The 14245-nt window shown below is 39.5% G+C and overlaps 1 protein-coding gene across 1 annotated transcript; it reads right to left on the bottom strand.

Moving 5' to 3' along the window:
• Nucleotides 1–9011: 9011 nt before the first annotated feature.
• On the bottom strand, nucleotides 9012–13994 carry LOC107574364 (zinc finger protein 208-like). Its single transcript, XM_016260803.1, has 2 exons — nucleotides 12868–13994; nucleotides 9012–12837 (listed from the first exon to the last, which is right to left on the bottom strand). Exons 1-2 carry the CDS (start codon nucleotides 13925–13927, stop codon nucleotides 10856–10858), a joined length of 3042 nt encoding a protein of 1013 aa, XP_016116289.1. The 5' UTR covers nucleotides 13928–13994; the 3' UTR covers nucleotides 9012–10855.
• Between the last annotated feature and the right edge of the window lie 251 nt (nucleotides 13995–14245).

The following is a 14245-nucleotide window of genomic DNA, read 5'->3' as shown; positions in this document are numbered from 1 at the left end:
AATAATGTGATTATCTTATTTTGACTAAAACATTATTGGCTCCTGTAGATGGACATCAGAAATGTTTTTGTACGAAGCAGACACAGAGAAGCAGAACGGAGAGATGGCGAGTCTGAGGGAGGTAAGACTTGATGAACAAAATCAGAGTCAGGGCTCAGACATCAGATGAAAAGCATTAAATCCCAGGAAAACCGCTGTCAAATCTATGGAATTGCACTAGCGTATTGCAGCGACAAAGTGACATTTTTTGCGTTCTGTAGACCTCTTATGAAATTTATCATGTGCAATTCAAGGTGCAGCACCGCGCTTTGCGACACTCAAAGTCAATTAATGTCAACGAATTAACTAAAAGTTTGACAAGATGACTTTTTATTTACTGAAGTCAATTCAAATGCAGTATGTCTAGTTTTCAAACAGTCTGTTGCTGTTTTAAAAGAGTACAATATCCATCGTCATTATGAAACAAAACAATCTACAGCTTTCTCAAAGTACAGCGGCGAGCAGTGTCGCAGTTTTCCCGCACAATTGGACTATTTTTAAAAAAGCGGTCGCGGGAAAAAATACGGAGTTGCAGGTTGCGGTTGTTTGGGCTACTTTCATAACATGCCGCAGCCACCAAAATGTTTCGAAGTGGGCTGGCACGCACCTGTACGCTGTAGCAGCACTTTTATACTTTAAATTGGGCTGCCCTGTGCCCACCCAATTTCTACCGAAGGGGATCCCTCCAGCCCCCGAACGTGATTTCCCTCGTGCTTCGGGAGTACCGGCAGTTTTGTATTTCCACTTCAAGTGCTGGACGAAACTAAAGTATGTTTCTAAATAATGTGATTATCTTATTTTGACTAAAACATTATTGACTCCTGTAGATGGACATCAGAAATGTTTTTGTACGAAGCAAACACAGAGAAGCAGAACGGAGAGATGGCGAGTCTGAGGGAGGTAAGACTTGATGAACAAAATCAGAGTCAGGGCTCAGACATCAGATGAAAAGCATTAAATCCCAGGAAAACCTCTGTCAAATCTATGGAATTGCACTAGCGTATTGCAGCGACAAAGCGACATTTTTTGCGTTCTGTAGAACTCTTATGAAATTTATATTTATATGCAAAAGATTTCTTCTGACTAGAATTAGAAATTCTGAGCATATCACACCAGTCCTCGGGTCTTTGCATTGGCTTCCAGTTACATTTAGGGTTGATTTTACAGTAGTATTATTATTAATAATCACCCAATGGCTTACATTGCAGATGTGCTCACTGAATATAACTTAAACCTAACAGATCATTAGGAACACGTCAGTTAGAAATGCCAAGGCTTCACTCAAAACAAGGGGAGTCTGCTTTTAGCTGTGCATTTGCTGATTGAGCACTGTGCTTATTCCACAGTGTATCGTCTTTTTATTCAAAACAGTTTTAATAAATGTTATTGTAATTATTTTGATTTCATTTTTTCCTTTTATAAAACACTTTAAATTGCCATTATTTATGAAATGAGCTATATCAATATCCTCTTCTAGCCTAATACTTCAGTTAAATTTACACCAGTTCTGTTAGCTAACGTTAGATACAGTGCGACCATTTGCGACTGAAAACTACTATGAAAAATATTTAGGAGCACCAGTGCGACTGACCCGATCAGCATATTTGTGTTTGCGCTCGACGAGTTTACTTAGAACGCATTTTTGCAGTAATTTAATTTGAGTAATGTTATCAGACAAATCCTTGAACACAAAGTCAAATTCACTCAAAACACCGTTTTGTTCAGTGCCGAGTTATGCAAGCTCACGAATCCTCTTATGATAACAAAGACACGATGTAAATAAGAGACCGACTGATTATATTATATTATATATTGTGAACTTCGAGTGGTAGCTTTTAATGATTATTAAGAAATTTGCAGATGTGATACTGATTTAATACAACAGGTCAATAAACAAGAGTTTAGTATTAAGTGACTTGCATTGTCTGACTACAACACTATTGCCTGATTTTGCTCTATTTCGTCAAAGAAAATAGTTTGAAACACAGAGATGCACTGTGGCTTAACTGTGACTAAGCAAACAGTTTCGTTTATGAATGAACATGCGTTTTTAAACAAATATAGTGAGTCAATGATTCAATCACCTGTTCAATTTACCTGACAGTCACTTGATTCGTTCCTGAATGAATCAGTCGTTTGACCGAATCAATTGAATGAATGATTCAGTAATAAAATGCTGGCAGTTTGTTTCATTTCTAAAGTATAATTTCAGTTATTTAAATCATTTAATATTTTTATATTGAAAATTTTATATTTAAAACGTTAATCTCAACATGAATTTATTAGTTTAATTGCACTCATGCCACCTCTGAGCCTCATTAAATATCTGTAAATATACCTACATGCCACTTTTGTGTTCTTCTGTGCCACCTCTGCGCAAATTAATTTTGTTAATACTGATTGTATTTCATCAGTAGCCTAATTTATTCTTATTCTATTATTTTAATTAGAAATATTGAGGGAAAAAAACGTATATACACTTTTGACATATGATTGGACATACTTTCAATAAAGTTAGAACAAAATGCCATTAATTTTTTTTAAAAATGCCCATAAAAGTCTAATATGACCTCAGAATGGGAAGGCTAATTTTAGTTTTTGATCAGAAGGTGCTCTCTGGCATCAACAACTCCATGGCAGTAGGCCTCCATGCCAAACTCAGCAGATTCTCCACAGTATACCTATTGTTAATATTCAAGACTTTTCTGTCTGTTGAACTGAGAACCTGCACAAATATCTGCAAAGTGAAACAACAGACTTTGCTAAGGCTGCTGAGTACAAAAGAGCGGTCTTAAGCAGATGCGCACAGATGAGAAAGCTACTATGCTTTATGATACTGTCAGGACCATTTGTGCAGCAAATCAGATCCCAGAGCCATGCATTGCTACTTAACAAAGGCAGAAGCAGAAGCGCATGGAGGTTTATGTAGTGGACTCTAGTTGTGGAGCAGTGCGTGACCTCAGTGATGAAACCTGTTTCTACCTTGCCTTGACAGAATGGTGTCTGAGATGGAGCAACGTTTTCATCTCTTAAAGGGGTCCTATTATGCTTTTTTTAACTTTTTGAATTTTAGTCAGTGTGTAGTGTGTATGTTTGGGCATAAAAAAAGATCTTCAAACTTACAAATCTCAAAGTCCACTTCGAAGGGAGATATTTCGTTTTTAAAAAATCCCTTTTCAAGAACTACAACGAACGGCTCGTTTGGACTACAGTGTTGGTTTTCAGGGTTTTGTGATGTCACAAAGCGGCTCATTAGAATATCATTAAAATAATTCCCGCCTATGTAAATTCGGATGGTTGGGGGGTGGGGAGCTCGTGGTGAGAACGCTTGGTTAAGTGCATCATCAGACGAGACGACGAGGAAGAAGAAGTGCTGCTGTAGCCTATTATTACACATGCATCTGAATAATTATGTATGTTACAATTATGAAAAGGTTTTTATAATAAATTGCTGACAGTACAATACTGGACAATGATGTAATCTGCAGAATTTACACTTCAATTATGAGACTACAGTGTTTCCCATACACTGAGTGCGGGTGTTTTTATATCACTGTATTTCTGAAGGAAACCGACTGTCTTCAGAAAGTCATTTTCATGTAATCTTGCACGTAACGTCTGATAAAGCCGTGTTTGTGAGCGGAGCGCTGCTTTGTGTTCAGCGTTACCGGGGAAACCTCGAGCTCTACTCCCAACAGCGCCTCCTGCTGGCAGAGAGTGAGTTTGCATATATGTGCCGCCTGGGAAACATAGACTATGGTATAAATAAATTCAACTGTATAACAGTTTCTCCGCAATTCATGTTATAATGTTAGAATTAAATAACAATAAAAATAATACATATGCACTTATCTGTACATAGTAAATGCAGTTATTTTTAAGCGGTTGTTGACATCCTATTAGCAAAAAAAAACAATAACATTACCACTCTAATATGTCTTGCAATATCCGTGCGTGCAAAGGTTCTGCGCGATCCTCTTGTTCAATATTCTCGGGGTCTGAATCCGGCTCAGATTGATATGGCAATATTGACGCCATCCTTAACTAAACCTGCTGCTTTGGCAAGGGGCGGGGCAGTACTGAAACACTGTCTAAGCTGTCCGCCAATCACAACGCACTGGGACAGCTAACCAATCACATCACATTTAGTTTTTCAGAAGGCGGGCCTTCATCAAAGCCGGAACTAATCGAGCCGTTTATGCCAGACTGGGGGGAAAAGTATTGTAATAATGTAAATTATGTAAAAAATAATGCGTTTTTCGAACCACCAAGCATGAGAGCATGTTCTAGTACACCCCCAAAACATAATCAAGACATTGTAAAAGAGCATAATAGGACCCCTTTAATGGCCAAATATTGAGAGGTGTTCAGGCCTGTAATCCTAGATTTGATAGCTTTCTTTGTGAGGAGGACCTCCGAGGTCTGGCAGATCATTAAATCGGAGGAGGTTTCAGTGGCTAAAAACTCACAAAAAGGAAAGCCTTTATTAAGAATATACAGTGTGATTACAAGTTGCTAGATAAAGTCATGTTCCCAACCTTGACACGGGTTATGCAGATATCTCGGACAATCTCAGTCAATAGTTGTCATTGTGAACGGTCATTCAGTGTGCTGAGACGGCTCCACACTCGGCTGAGGTACACAATGGGGCAAGAAAGGCTTCACCATCTCGCCGTCTTATCAGTTGAGAGAGAAGAACTTTGTAAACACTGTTGCCAACTAATTTTCAGAGGAAGTTGCTAAAGGCGGAACGATTTGTTGCTAAGTGGCGCTGTGACGTCACGGCGTGATGAACGCAAAACTGCATCTTTATGTAATAAAACACAATGAGTTTTCTCAAATTGACTGGCCGCCTCAGCAAAAACATTATTTAAAATTGTTAATTTAGAGTTGTTTGAAAAAAGTTATATATGTGTAGTAGGCTATTTGTAAAAGTAATACAAACACAAGACCTTTTTGATCAGATATTTTTATTTTTAAATAGAACACTGATATTGAACAGTTACACTCTTTTGAACAATCACAGTTTATGTAGTCTATTTTCTTTTTAACTTGTGAAATTAACAATTAAAAACAATTAAAGCACTGTATTGCTAGTTAATATGCTACCTAACTGAACAACAATTATACATGTTAACAACAATTATACATAACAAGGTATCAGTAAATGAACAATTATATCAAACAATTGTAGCTAGCATTTTAACTTGAATGTGATATAATGTGTCTGTTGCTAGGCATCACTTAGGATGGTGGTTCTTCTTGTCTGGTTAGCTGTTCAGTGTTTTCTCTGGCACTTTTTTCATTCACAATGCAGTGTACACTGCCATTGATTCCACTAGTTACAGAAACTCCATTCTTTGATGATTCATAGATTAGCAAGCAAATCATCTTCATCTTCACTGTCCAGGTGCTCTGTCAATAAGCTGGTATCAGCAGAAGAGGATGGAATGGCTTTAAAACTGTATGCTGCAGTGGTGCCAAACTGTTGTAGAACGTCACTGGGTAGTTTATGCTGGTAACAATTATCACCAGCCAGCTTCAGCCCATACCGCACAAGGAGTATGGAGTTAAGAGCGTGCAGTGACAGTCTATTTCTTAACTTTGACTTGACCACACTCATTTGGCTGAACAGCCGTTCAACCTCTGCATTTGAGTGTGGCAAGGAGAGGACAGTCGGTGCAGCTTTGCACAGTTCTTCGAATGGTTTTGACCCAGAAGCGTCTGTGTAGTTATAAACTTCGCTCCAAAACTATTTTCAGTTGATTCCCACCTCAACAAATGTATGTTTCTCCATTGGGAAACAATTTTGTCAATTGTCTGGGGCTGGTACCCCAGTAGCTCAGCTACATTTATCATTTCAGTGTTGCTTTTATTGTGCTTCATTGTTTCCTTAACACTGAACAGAGACATGTTTCGTAAGATTTCAAGATAGTCTGGGAGCCTTGCTTGCAGCTCCTTGCTTAGAGCAACAACATAGTTGATGCATCGTCTCCGAATGACCTTTTCGTCCTCTGGAGCAAGACTGAGTTGGGACATTTCAAAAAGGTACCCAAGATATGGTGCTGGACTGAGATGACCATCAATGGCATCCTTCAGGACATCAATCTTTGCCATAGGATTGACTACTCTGCTGCAATCTGATGATAAGAGGTGAACCAGATTGTCCAAAAGCTTGACAGGATCTGTATGTTCACCCTCAAATGACTTCACTGCAACTTGTACCTTCGGACAGGCTTGATTTTAAGAATGTAAGGTAGACATAGTTGGTCTTGTCCATGTACATGGCATGGAGCACATCTGCCATGTAGCAATGCTCACTGGTCTTGGTCAACTCAAAGTGGAGTTTCAGTTCTTCCCACTGGTCCAATATACGAGTTACCGCAGGCTCAATCTATAGCCAACGTGTGGCACACACTTTGGTGATTTGCAGGGGTTTTTGACCACAATTAATGGTGGCATACACTGTTTTGTATGCCTCTCGTCGTTTTGGGGAAATCGAAAACCAGTTGTAGGTTTCCCTGATTAAGTATTCAACACATCTAGGGATGGTTTCTTTGGATGCTGCACTGACAGCCAGTTGTAAAGAATGCCATACACAGCGCATGAGTACCAAATTGGGCAAAGCACATTCTTCTTTTAAAATCTTCTGCACCCCAGTCATCACAGAGGCATTATCGGTGCCAATACCCTGAAGATTCTCTTTTTTAAGGTTACACTTTTCGAGAAACTCAACTATTGCCTTTGCTATTGATTTTGCATCACCCACCTGCAATTCAACCAGCCCAAGAAATGTGGACACAAGTGTTCTTTTTTTAGCACTAAAATACCGAATCACCACACATACCACAACCCATAGCCATATCACCCCGCAGCCCAAAACTGGTTGCCCACTGAAGCTAAGCAGGGTTGAGCCTGGTTAGTACCTGTATGGGAGTCCTCCTGGGAAAACTAGGTTGCTGTTGGAAGATGTGTTAGTGAGGCCAGCAGGGGTGCGCACCCTGCAGTCTGTGTGGGTCCTAACACCCCAGTGTAGTGACGGGGACACTATACTGACAACAAGCACCGTCCTTCGGATGAGACGTTAAACCGAGGTCCTGACTCTCTGTAGTCATTAAAAAATCCCTTGGCACTCATCGTAAAAAGTAGGGGTGAAACCCCGGTGTCCTGGCCAAATTCCCTCCACTGGCCCTTGTCAATCATGCCCTCCTAATAATCCCCATCCACTTGATTTGCTCTATCTCTCTCTCTCTCCTCTCCACCTGTAGCTGGTGTGTGGTGAGCGCACTGGCGCCGTTGTCCTGTGGCTGCCGTCGCATCATCCAAGTGGATGCTGCACACTGGTGGTGGTTGAGGAGAGACCCCCCCCCCATGATTGTAAAGCGCTTTGGGTGTATAGCAATACACAAGAAAGCAAATGCATCATTCATTCATTCATTCACATAAAATGACTGGTTTCTTGAAATTTTGTAATTCTAAATCAAATTTAAAAAAAGATTATTCATTATTATTATTGTGTAATGTAGAATGCAAATGTGCAAGAAAAACAATGTGCAAGTTCTCTCCAGTTTTATTTCCATATACACTGATTGCCTTAAAACATGTTAAGAATGTTTGTGAAATATGAAGTCACTTAAATAAATATATTCATAAAGCGTTAATGTATACATTTACTTTCCCTAGTGCTTTTTGCAGCGTAGGAATAGTGGATTACATGGTTCATTGTACACATCACGCAACTGACTTTCAAGAAAGAAAAGTGATATGAGTAATGGGGGGGCCTGTGCTCCAGTAGAGCTTTATGTCTAGCAACGCCCCTGACTCCAACCCCAATTAAACACACCTGAAGCAGCTAATCAAGGTCTTACTAGGCATATTAGAAACTTTAAGACAGGTGTGTTGGGGCAGGTTGGAGCTAAACTCTGCAGGACAGTGGCCCTCCATCACCAAGTTTGGACACCACTGGCTTAGTATCTACACTTTCAAATGTGATAAAATACACAATGCGTTTTAAATGAAAATGATGCACTAATGCAGTGATTCTCAAATCTGTCTCACAAGATCCACTTTCCTGCAGAGTTTAGCTCTAACCCTAATCAAACACACCTGAGTTTGCTAATCAATGCCTTCAGGATCATTAGAAAATCACAGGTAGGTTTGTTTGTTTAGGGTTGGAGCTAAACTCTGCCGGAAAGTGGATCTCGCGAGCCAGATTTGAGGATCACTGCACTAACCTTACATACTTGTCAACGTCAGACTTCACCGTCTCCCCAACACTAGCTAAAGGTGGTCTGGACTTAGGAGTAAGAACTGGCATTCTACAGAGGATTTTAGCTTCGAGGTTGTGTCTCATGTTATTCTTTAGTTTTAAGTCAAGCAATTATCAAGTATTTTTTCAACAATTAAACTCTACTAATGTAGGACATACTTTAAACATTACTAAATCCAAATCCATATCTCACCAACATAACCTCCAAGCAAGCAAACACACTTACCTCTGAATAACAAAAACTTGGTAAGCCCACCCCTAGTTATCAAAATGTAGGATAAGTTTCCAATTGTTGTTAATAGACAAGCCCCCAATTGTTACATCCTTTTTCCAGTTTAGGGTTGGTGAATAATAACAAATTATGAGAAAAGTAAAAAAGGAAAGAAGACAAGCTTACACAAAAGTTCCAAGCAAAATTGTGGTATGTATTTACAATTCTCAATATAAAATAATGGGTATACACGCACAGTATATGCACAACAATGTGTACAGTTGCAATCAGAAATATTCAACCCCCCAAAGATTAAGGATTTATCAATTTAAGTTTTTTCAAAGAACAAGATTCTGTGTTGGATGACTTCTTTATGAGTTGAGTGACAAAGTCAACACAGAAAATGCATGATGTAGTATTTGTGTGTAACAGGATATTTTGTTAAGATAGCAATGTCAAAATTATTCAACCACTATATAATATTGTTGTTTGTAAAGCTTTCTGACAATTTTTTATGGCATAAAGTGGAGTTGCAACATAATTAAGCCTTTGGGAGCTCTATAATCATCCTTGACTTGCTTCAGCTGTGCTGCATATATAAACCCCACCCATGAAGGTATCCAAGGTGAGTTGCAATCATGGGAAAGACAAAGGAGCTTCCACAAAAGCTGAGAGAAGAGATTATTTCATCACACCTGTAGGGCCATAGGTATAAAAAAACTAAATTACATTCCAAGACACAATTGGGAGCATTATAAGGACGTTTAAAACTTATGGAACAGCTGCAAACATGCCTGGCCATGGAAGAAAGCCCAGAATTTCATCAAGGGCCTGTACCAACTTAGTCAGGACAACTAAGAAAAACCTCTGTGTGACTGCAAGACACCTACAGGATGACCTAATGAAGGCTGGTACAAGTCCTTCAAGAGCAACTATAAGACATGCACTGAACAAACAAGGACTTCATGGCTGGACTCAAGACGCACTCCACTCTTGACCACAAGGAACATCAAAAGTTGACTAGAATATGCCAGGAGGAATTTGGATAAGACTTCAGAGTTTTGGGAGACAGTTCTATCGACTGATGAAACCAAACTGGAACGGTTTGGACATTTGGACCAACGGTATTTCTGGCATGTTTGGCCAGGCTTATGACCAGAAAAATACCATCCCCACGGTCAAGCATGGAGGTGGCTCATTGATGATGTGGGGCTGTTCTTGCAGCAGGAACTGGCAATCTTGATCGTGTACCTGGCATCATGGATTCCCAGAAATACCAGGCCATTTTAAAGAGGAACATGATGCCTTTTATTGACAAATTAAACCTTGGTGATCATTGGACTTTCTAGCAAGACAGTGATCCCAAGCACACCTCCAAGTCAACCAAAGCTTGGTTGAGAAAAAGATCCTGGAACGTCCTGGAGTGGCCTTCTCAGTGACCAGATTTAAATCTGAAAATCTGGGCAAAGAATGGGCAAAGATTCTGATAGAGAGGTGTAAGAAGCTTGTCAGCACTTACCAAAAACATTTGTTAGAAGTTATAAAAGCTAAAGGATGCTCCACAAAGTACTGAAGCTGGGGGTTGAATAATACTGCACATGCACTTGTTAAAAATGTTAAATTTTTCATTTGAATTTCAAAGTTAAGTCAACTTCTGTTGTCAAATTAACTCAAATATGCATCAATAAATATTTTGTATTGTTTAATGAGGTTTTTTGTCATTTATCATCATGATTGTTCATCGATATCACCATAATGTCTTTTGAGGTGAGGGGTTGAATATTTCTGTTTGCAACTGTATATCCATAGAATGGCAAAGTATAAAACAACAACAAATAATATTATGCCCTGGGATATAAAAATAAGTTCATATTCATTCTTGTTTATCTCTTCCCCCTGGCCATTGCAACATTTTTTATTTTTGCAAGTCTTAAACTGGTCCCAAACTTGGGGTGTAACAACTACTGAAAACACATTTTTAAATATAACTAACAATGTGTATTTTCATGAGTAATGACATCACAAATAACACAAATAGGGTCTCACATTTGCACATCTTGCATAGTTTTCCTCTAGAATGAATGCACAACTGATAACTGAAATTGCTAATTTTTCGTAAACCTTTTGCCACACTGAGCAGCACTCCACATTTCAGGGCTCTTTGATAAAACTCTTCACACTAAAGACACGTGGAATACTTTCTTTAGTGTGAAGTCTCATGTGAATGCTAACGTTTCCTTTAAGGTTGAAACTCATCCCACACTGGGGGCAAGTGAAAGGCTTCTCTCCAGTGTGAATTCTTATGTGCCTATTGAGAATCCATTTCTTTCTGAAACTTACTCCACACTGGTGGTAGATGAGTTTACTCCAGTGTGTACGCTCATGTGGTAATTAAGGTTTCCTTTTCGTTTGAAACGTTTTCCACACTGTTTGCAGGGGAAAGGTCTTTCTCCAGTGTGAATTCTCATGTGTACTTTAAGCTTTTCATTTTGATCGAAACTCTTTCCACACTGATGGCATGTGTAAGTCTTTTCCCTAGTGTGAATTCTCATGTGGTACTTAAGGTTTCCTTTTCGGTTGAAACTTTTTCCACACTGTTGACAGGTAAAAGGGTTTTCTCCTGTATGAATTTTCATGTGGATTTTAAAGTTTCCATGTTGATCAAAACTTTTTCCACACTGAGAGCATGAGTAAGGTTTCTCTCCAGTGTGAATTCTAATGTGGACTTTAAGATTTCCATGCTGATCGAAACACTTTCCACACTGAGAGCATGAGTAAGGTTTCTCTCCAGTGTGATTTCTCATGTGCCTGTTAAGGCTTCCTATCTGAGTGAAACTTAATCCACAGTGCTGGCAGGTGAAATGGCTTTCTCCAGTGTGCACGGTCATGTGATAATTAAGGTTTCCTTTTCGTTTGAAACATTTTCCACACTGTTGGCAGGTAAAAGGCCTTTCTCCTGTATGAACTTTCATGTGGAGTTTAAGGTTTCTATGTTGATGAAAACCCTTTCCACACTGAGGGCATGAGTAAGGCTTCTCCCCAGTGTGAATTTTCATGTCCCGATTGAGAATCCCTTTTTGAGTGAAACTTACTCCACACTGTTGGCTGGTAAAAGGGTTTTCTCCAGTGTGAATTCTCATGTGGTACTTAAGGTTTCCTTTTCGTTTGAAACTTTTTCCACACTGTTGACAGGTAAAAGGCCTTTCTCCTGTATGAATACTCATGTGGAGTTTAAGATTTCCATGTTGATTAAAACTCTTTCCACACTGAAGGCATGTGTAAGGCTTCTCTCCAGTGTGAATTCTCATATGTCTGATGAGAATCCATTTCTTTCTGAAACTTACTCCACACTGTTGGCAGGCGAGAGGGTTTTCTCCTATGTGAATTCTCATGTGGATTTTAAAGTTTTCATTTTGATCGAAACTCTTTCCACACTGATGGCATGTGTAAAGCTTCTCTCCAGTGTGAATTCTCATGTGCCTTTTGAGAATCCATTTCTTTCTGAAACTTACTCCACACTGCTGACAGGTAAAAAGGCTTTCTCCTGTATGAATTTTCATGTGGATTTTAAAGTTTCCATGTTGATCAAAACTTTTTCCACACTGCAGGCACTTGTAGAGTTTCTCTCCAGTGTGACTTCTCATGTGGACTTTAAGATTTCCATGCTGATCGAAACACTTTCCACACTGAGAGCATGAGTAAGGTTTCTCTCCAGTGTGATTTCTCATGTGCCTGTTAAGGCTTCCTATCTGAGTGAAACTTAATCCACAGTGCTGGCAGGTGAAATGGCTTTCTCCAGTGTGCACGGTCATGTGATAATTAAGGTTTCCTTTTCGTTTGAAACATTTTCCACACTGTTGGCAGGTAAAAGGCCTTTCTCCTGTATGAACTTTCATGTGGAGTTTAAGGTTTCTATGTTGATGAAAACCCTTTCCACACTGAGGGCATGAGTAAGGCTTCTCCCCAGTGTGAATTTTCATGTCCCGATTGAGAATCCCTTTTTGAGTGAAACTTACTCCACACTGTTGGCTGGTAAAAGGGTTTTCTCCAGTGTGAATTCTCATGTGGTACTTAAGGTTTCCTTTTCGTTTGAAACTTTTTCCACACTGTTGACAGGTAAAAGGCCTTTCTCCTGTATGAATACTCATGTGGAGTTTAAGATTTCCATGTTGATTAAAACTCTTTCCACACTGAAGGCATGTGTAAGGCTTCTCTCCAGTGTGAATTCTCATATGTCTGATGAGAATCCATTTCTTTCTGAAACTTACTCCACACTGTTGGCAGGCGAGAGGGTTTTCTCCTATGTGAATTCTCATGTGGATTTTAAAGTTTTCATTTTGATCGAAACTCTTTCCACACTGATGGCATGTGTAAAGCTTCTCTCCAGTGTGAATTCTCATGTGCCTTTTGAGAATCCATTTCTTTCTGAAACTTACTCCACACTGCTGACAGGTAAAAAGGCTTTCTCCTGTATGAATTTTCATGTGGATTTTAAAGTTTCCATGTTGATCAAAACTTTTTCCACACTGCAGGCACTTGTAGAGTTTCTCTCCAGTGTGACTTCTCATGTGGACTTTAAGATTTCCATGCTGATCGAAACACTTTCCACACTGAGAGCATGAGTAAGGTTTCTCTCCAGTGTGATTTCTCATGTGCCTGTTAAGGCTTCCTATCTGAGTGAAACTTAATCCACAGTGCTGGCAGGTGAAATGGCTTTCTCCAGTGTGCACGGTCATGTGATAATTAAGGTTTCCTTTTCGTTTGAAACATTTTCCACACTGTTGGCAGGTAAAAGGCCTTTCTCCTGTATGAACTTTCATGTGGAGTTTAAGGTTTCTATGTTGATGAAAACCCTTTCCACACTGAGGGCATGAGTAAGGCTTCTCCCCAGTGTGAATTTTCATGTCCCGATTGAGAATCCCTTTTTGAGTGAAACTTACTCCACACTGTTGGCTGGTAAAAGGGTTTTCTCCAGTGTGAATTCTCATGTGGTACTTAAGGTTTCCTTTTCGTTTGAAACTTTTTCCACACTGTTGACAGGTAAAAGGCCTTTCTCCTGTATGAATACTCATGTGGAGTTTAAGATTTCCATGTTGATTAAAACTCTTTCCACACTGAAGGCATGTGTAAGGCTTCTCTCCAGTGTGAATTCTCATATGTCTGATGAGAATCCATTTCTTTCTGAAACTTACTCCACACTGTTGGCAGGCGAGAGGGTTTTCTCCTATGTGAATTCTCATGTGGATTTTAAAGTTTTCATTTTGATCGAAACTCTTTCCACACTGATGGCATGTGTAAAGCTTCTCTCCAGTGTGAATTCTCATGTGCCTTTTGAGAATCCATTTCTTTCTGAAACTTACTCCACACTGCTGACAGGTAAAAAGGCTTTCTCCTGTATGAATTTTCATGTGGATTTTAAAGTTTCCATGTTGATCAAAACTTTTTCCACACTGCAGGCACTTGTAGAGTTTCTCTCCAGTGTGACTTCTCATGTGGACTTTAAGATTTCCATGCTGATCGAAACACTTTCCACACTGAGAGCATGAGTAAGGTTTCTCTCCAGTGTGATTTCTCATGTGCCTGTTAAGGCTTCCTATCTGAGTGAAACTTAATCCACAGTGCTGGCAGGTGAAATGGCTTTCTCCAGTGTGCACGGTCATGTGATAATAAACAGGCAAGGCAAAACAAGGAAAACACGGAGACTCGGAAAGGGGTACAGGCTAAAC

This window comes from Sinocyclocheilus grahami, unplaced genomic scaffold (genome assembly GCF_001515645.1).
Source record: "Sinocyclocheilus grahami isolate Dianchi unplaced genomic scaffold, SAMN03320097.WGS_v1.1 scaffold2197.1, whole genome shotgun sequence".
Lineage (NCBI taxonomy): Eukaryota > Metazoa > Chordata > Actinopteri > Cypriniformes > Cyprinidae > Sinocyclocheilus > Sinocyclocheilus grahami.
Note: the sequence above shows the minus strand (reverse complement) of the source record. Positions and strands in the feature narration are given on the sequence as shown.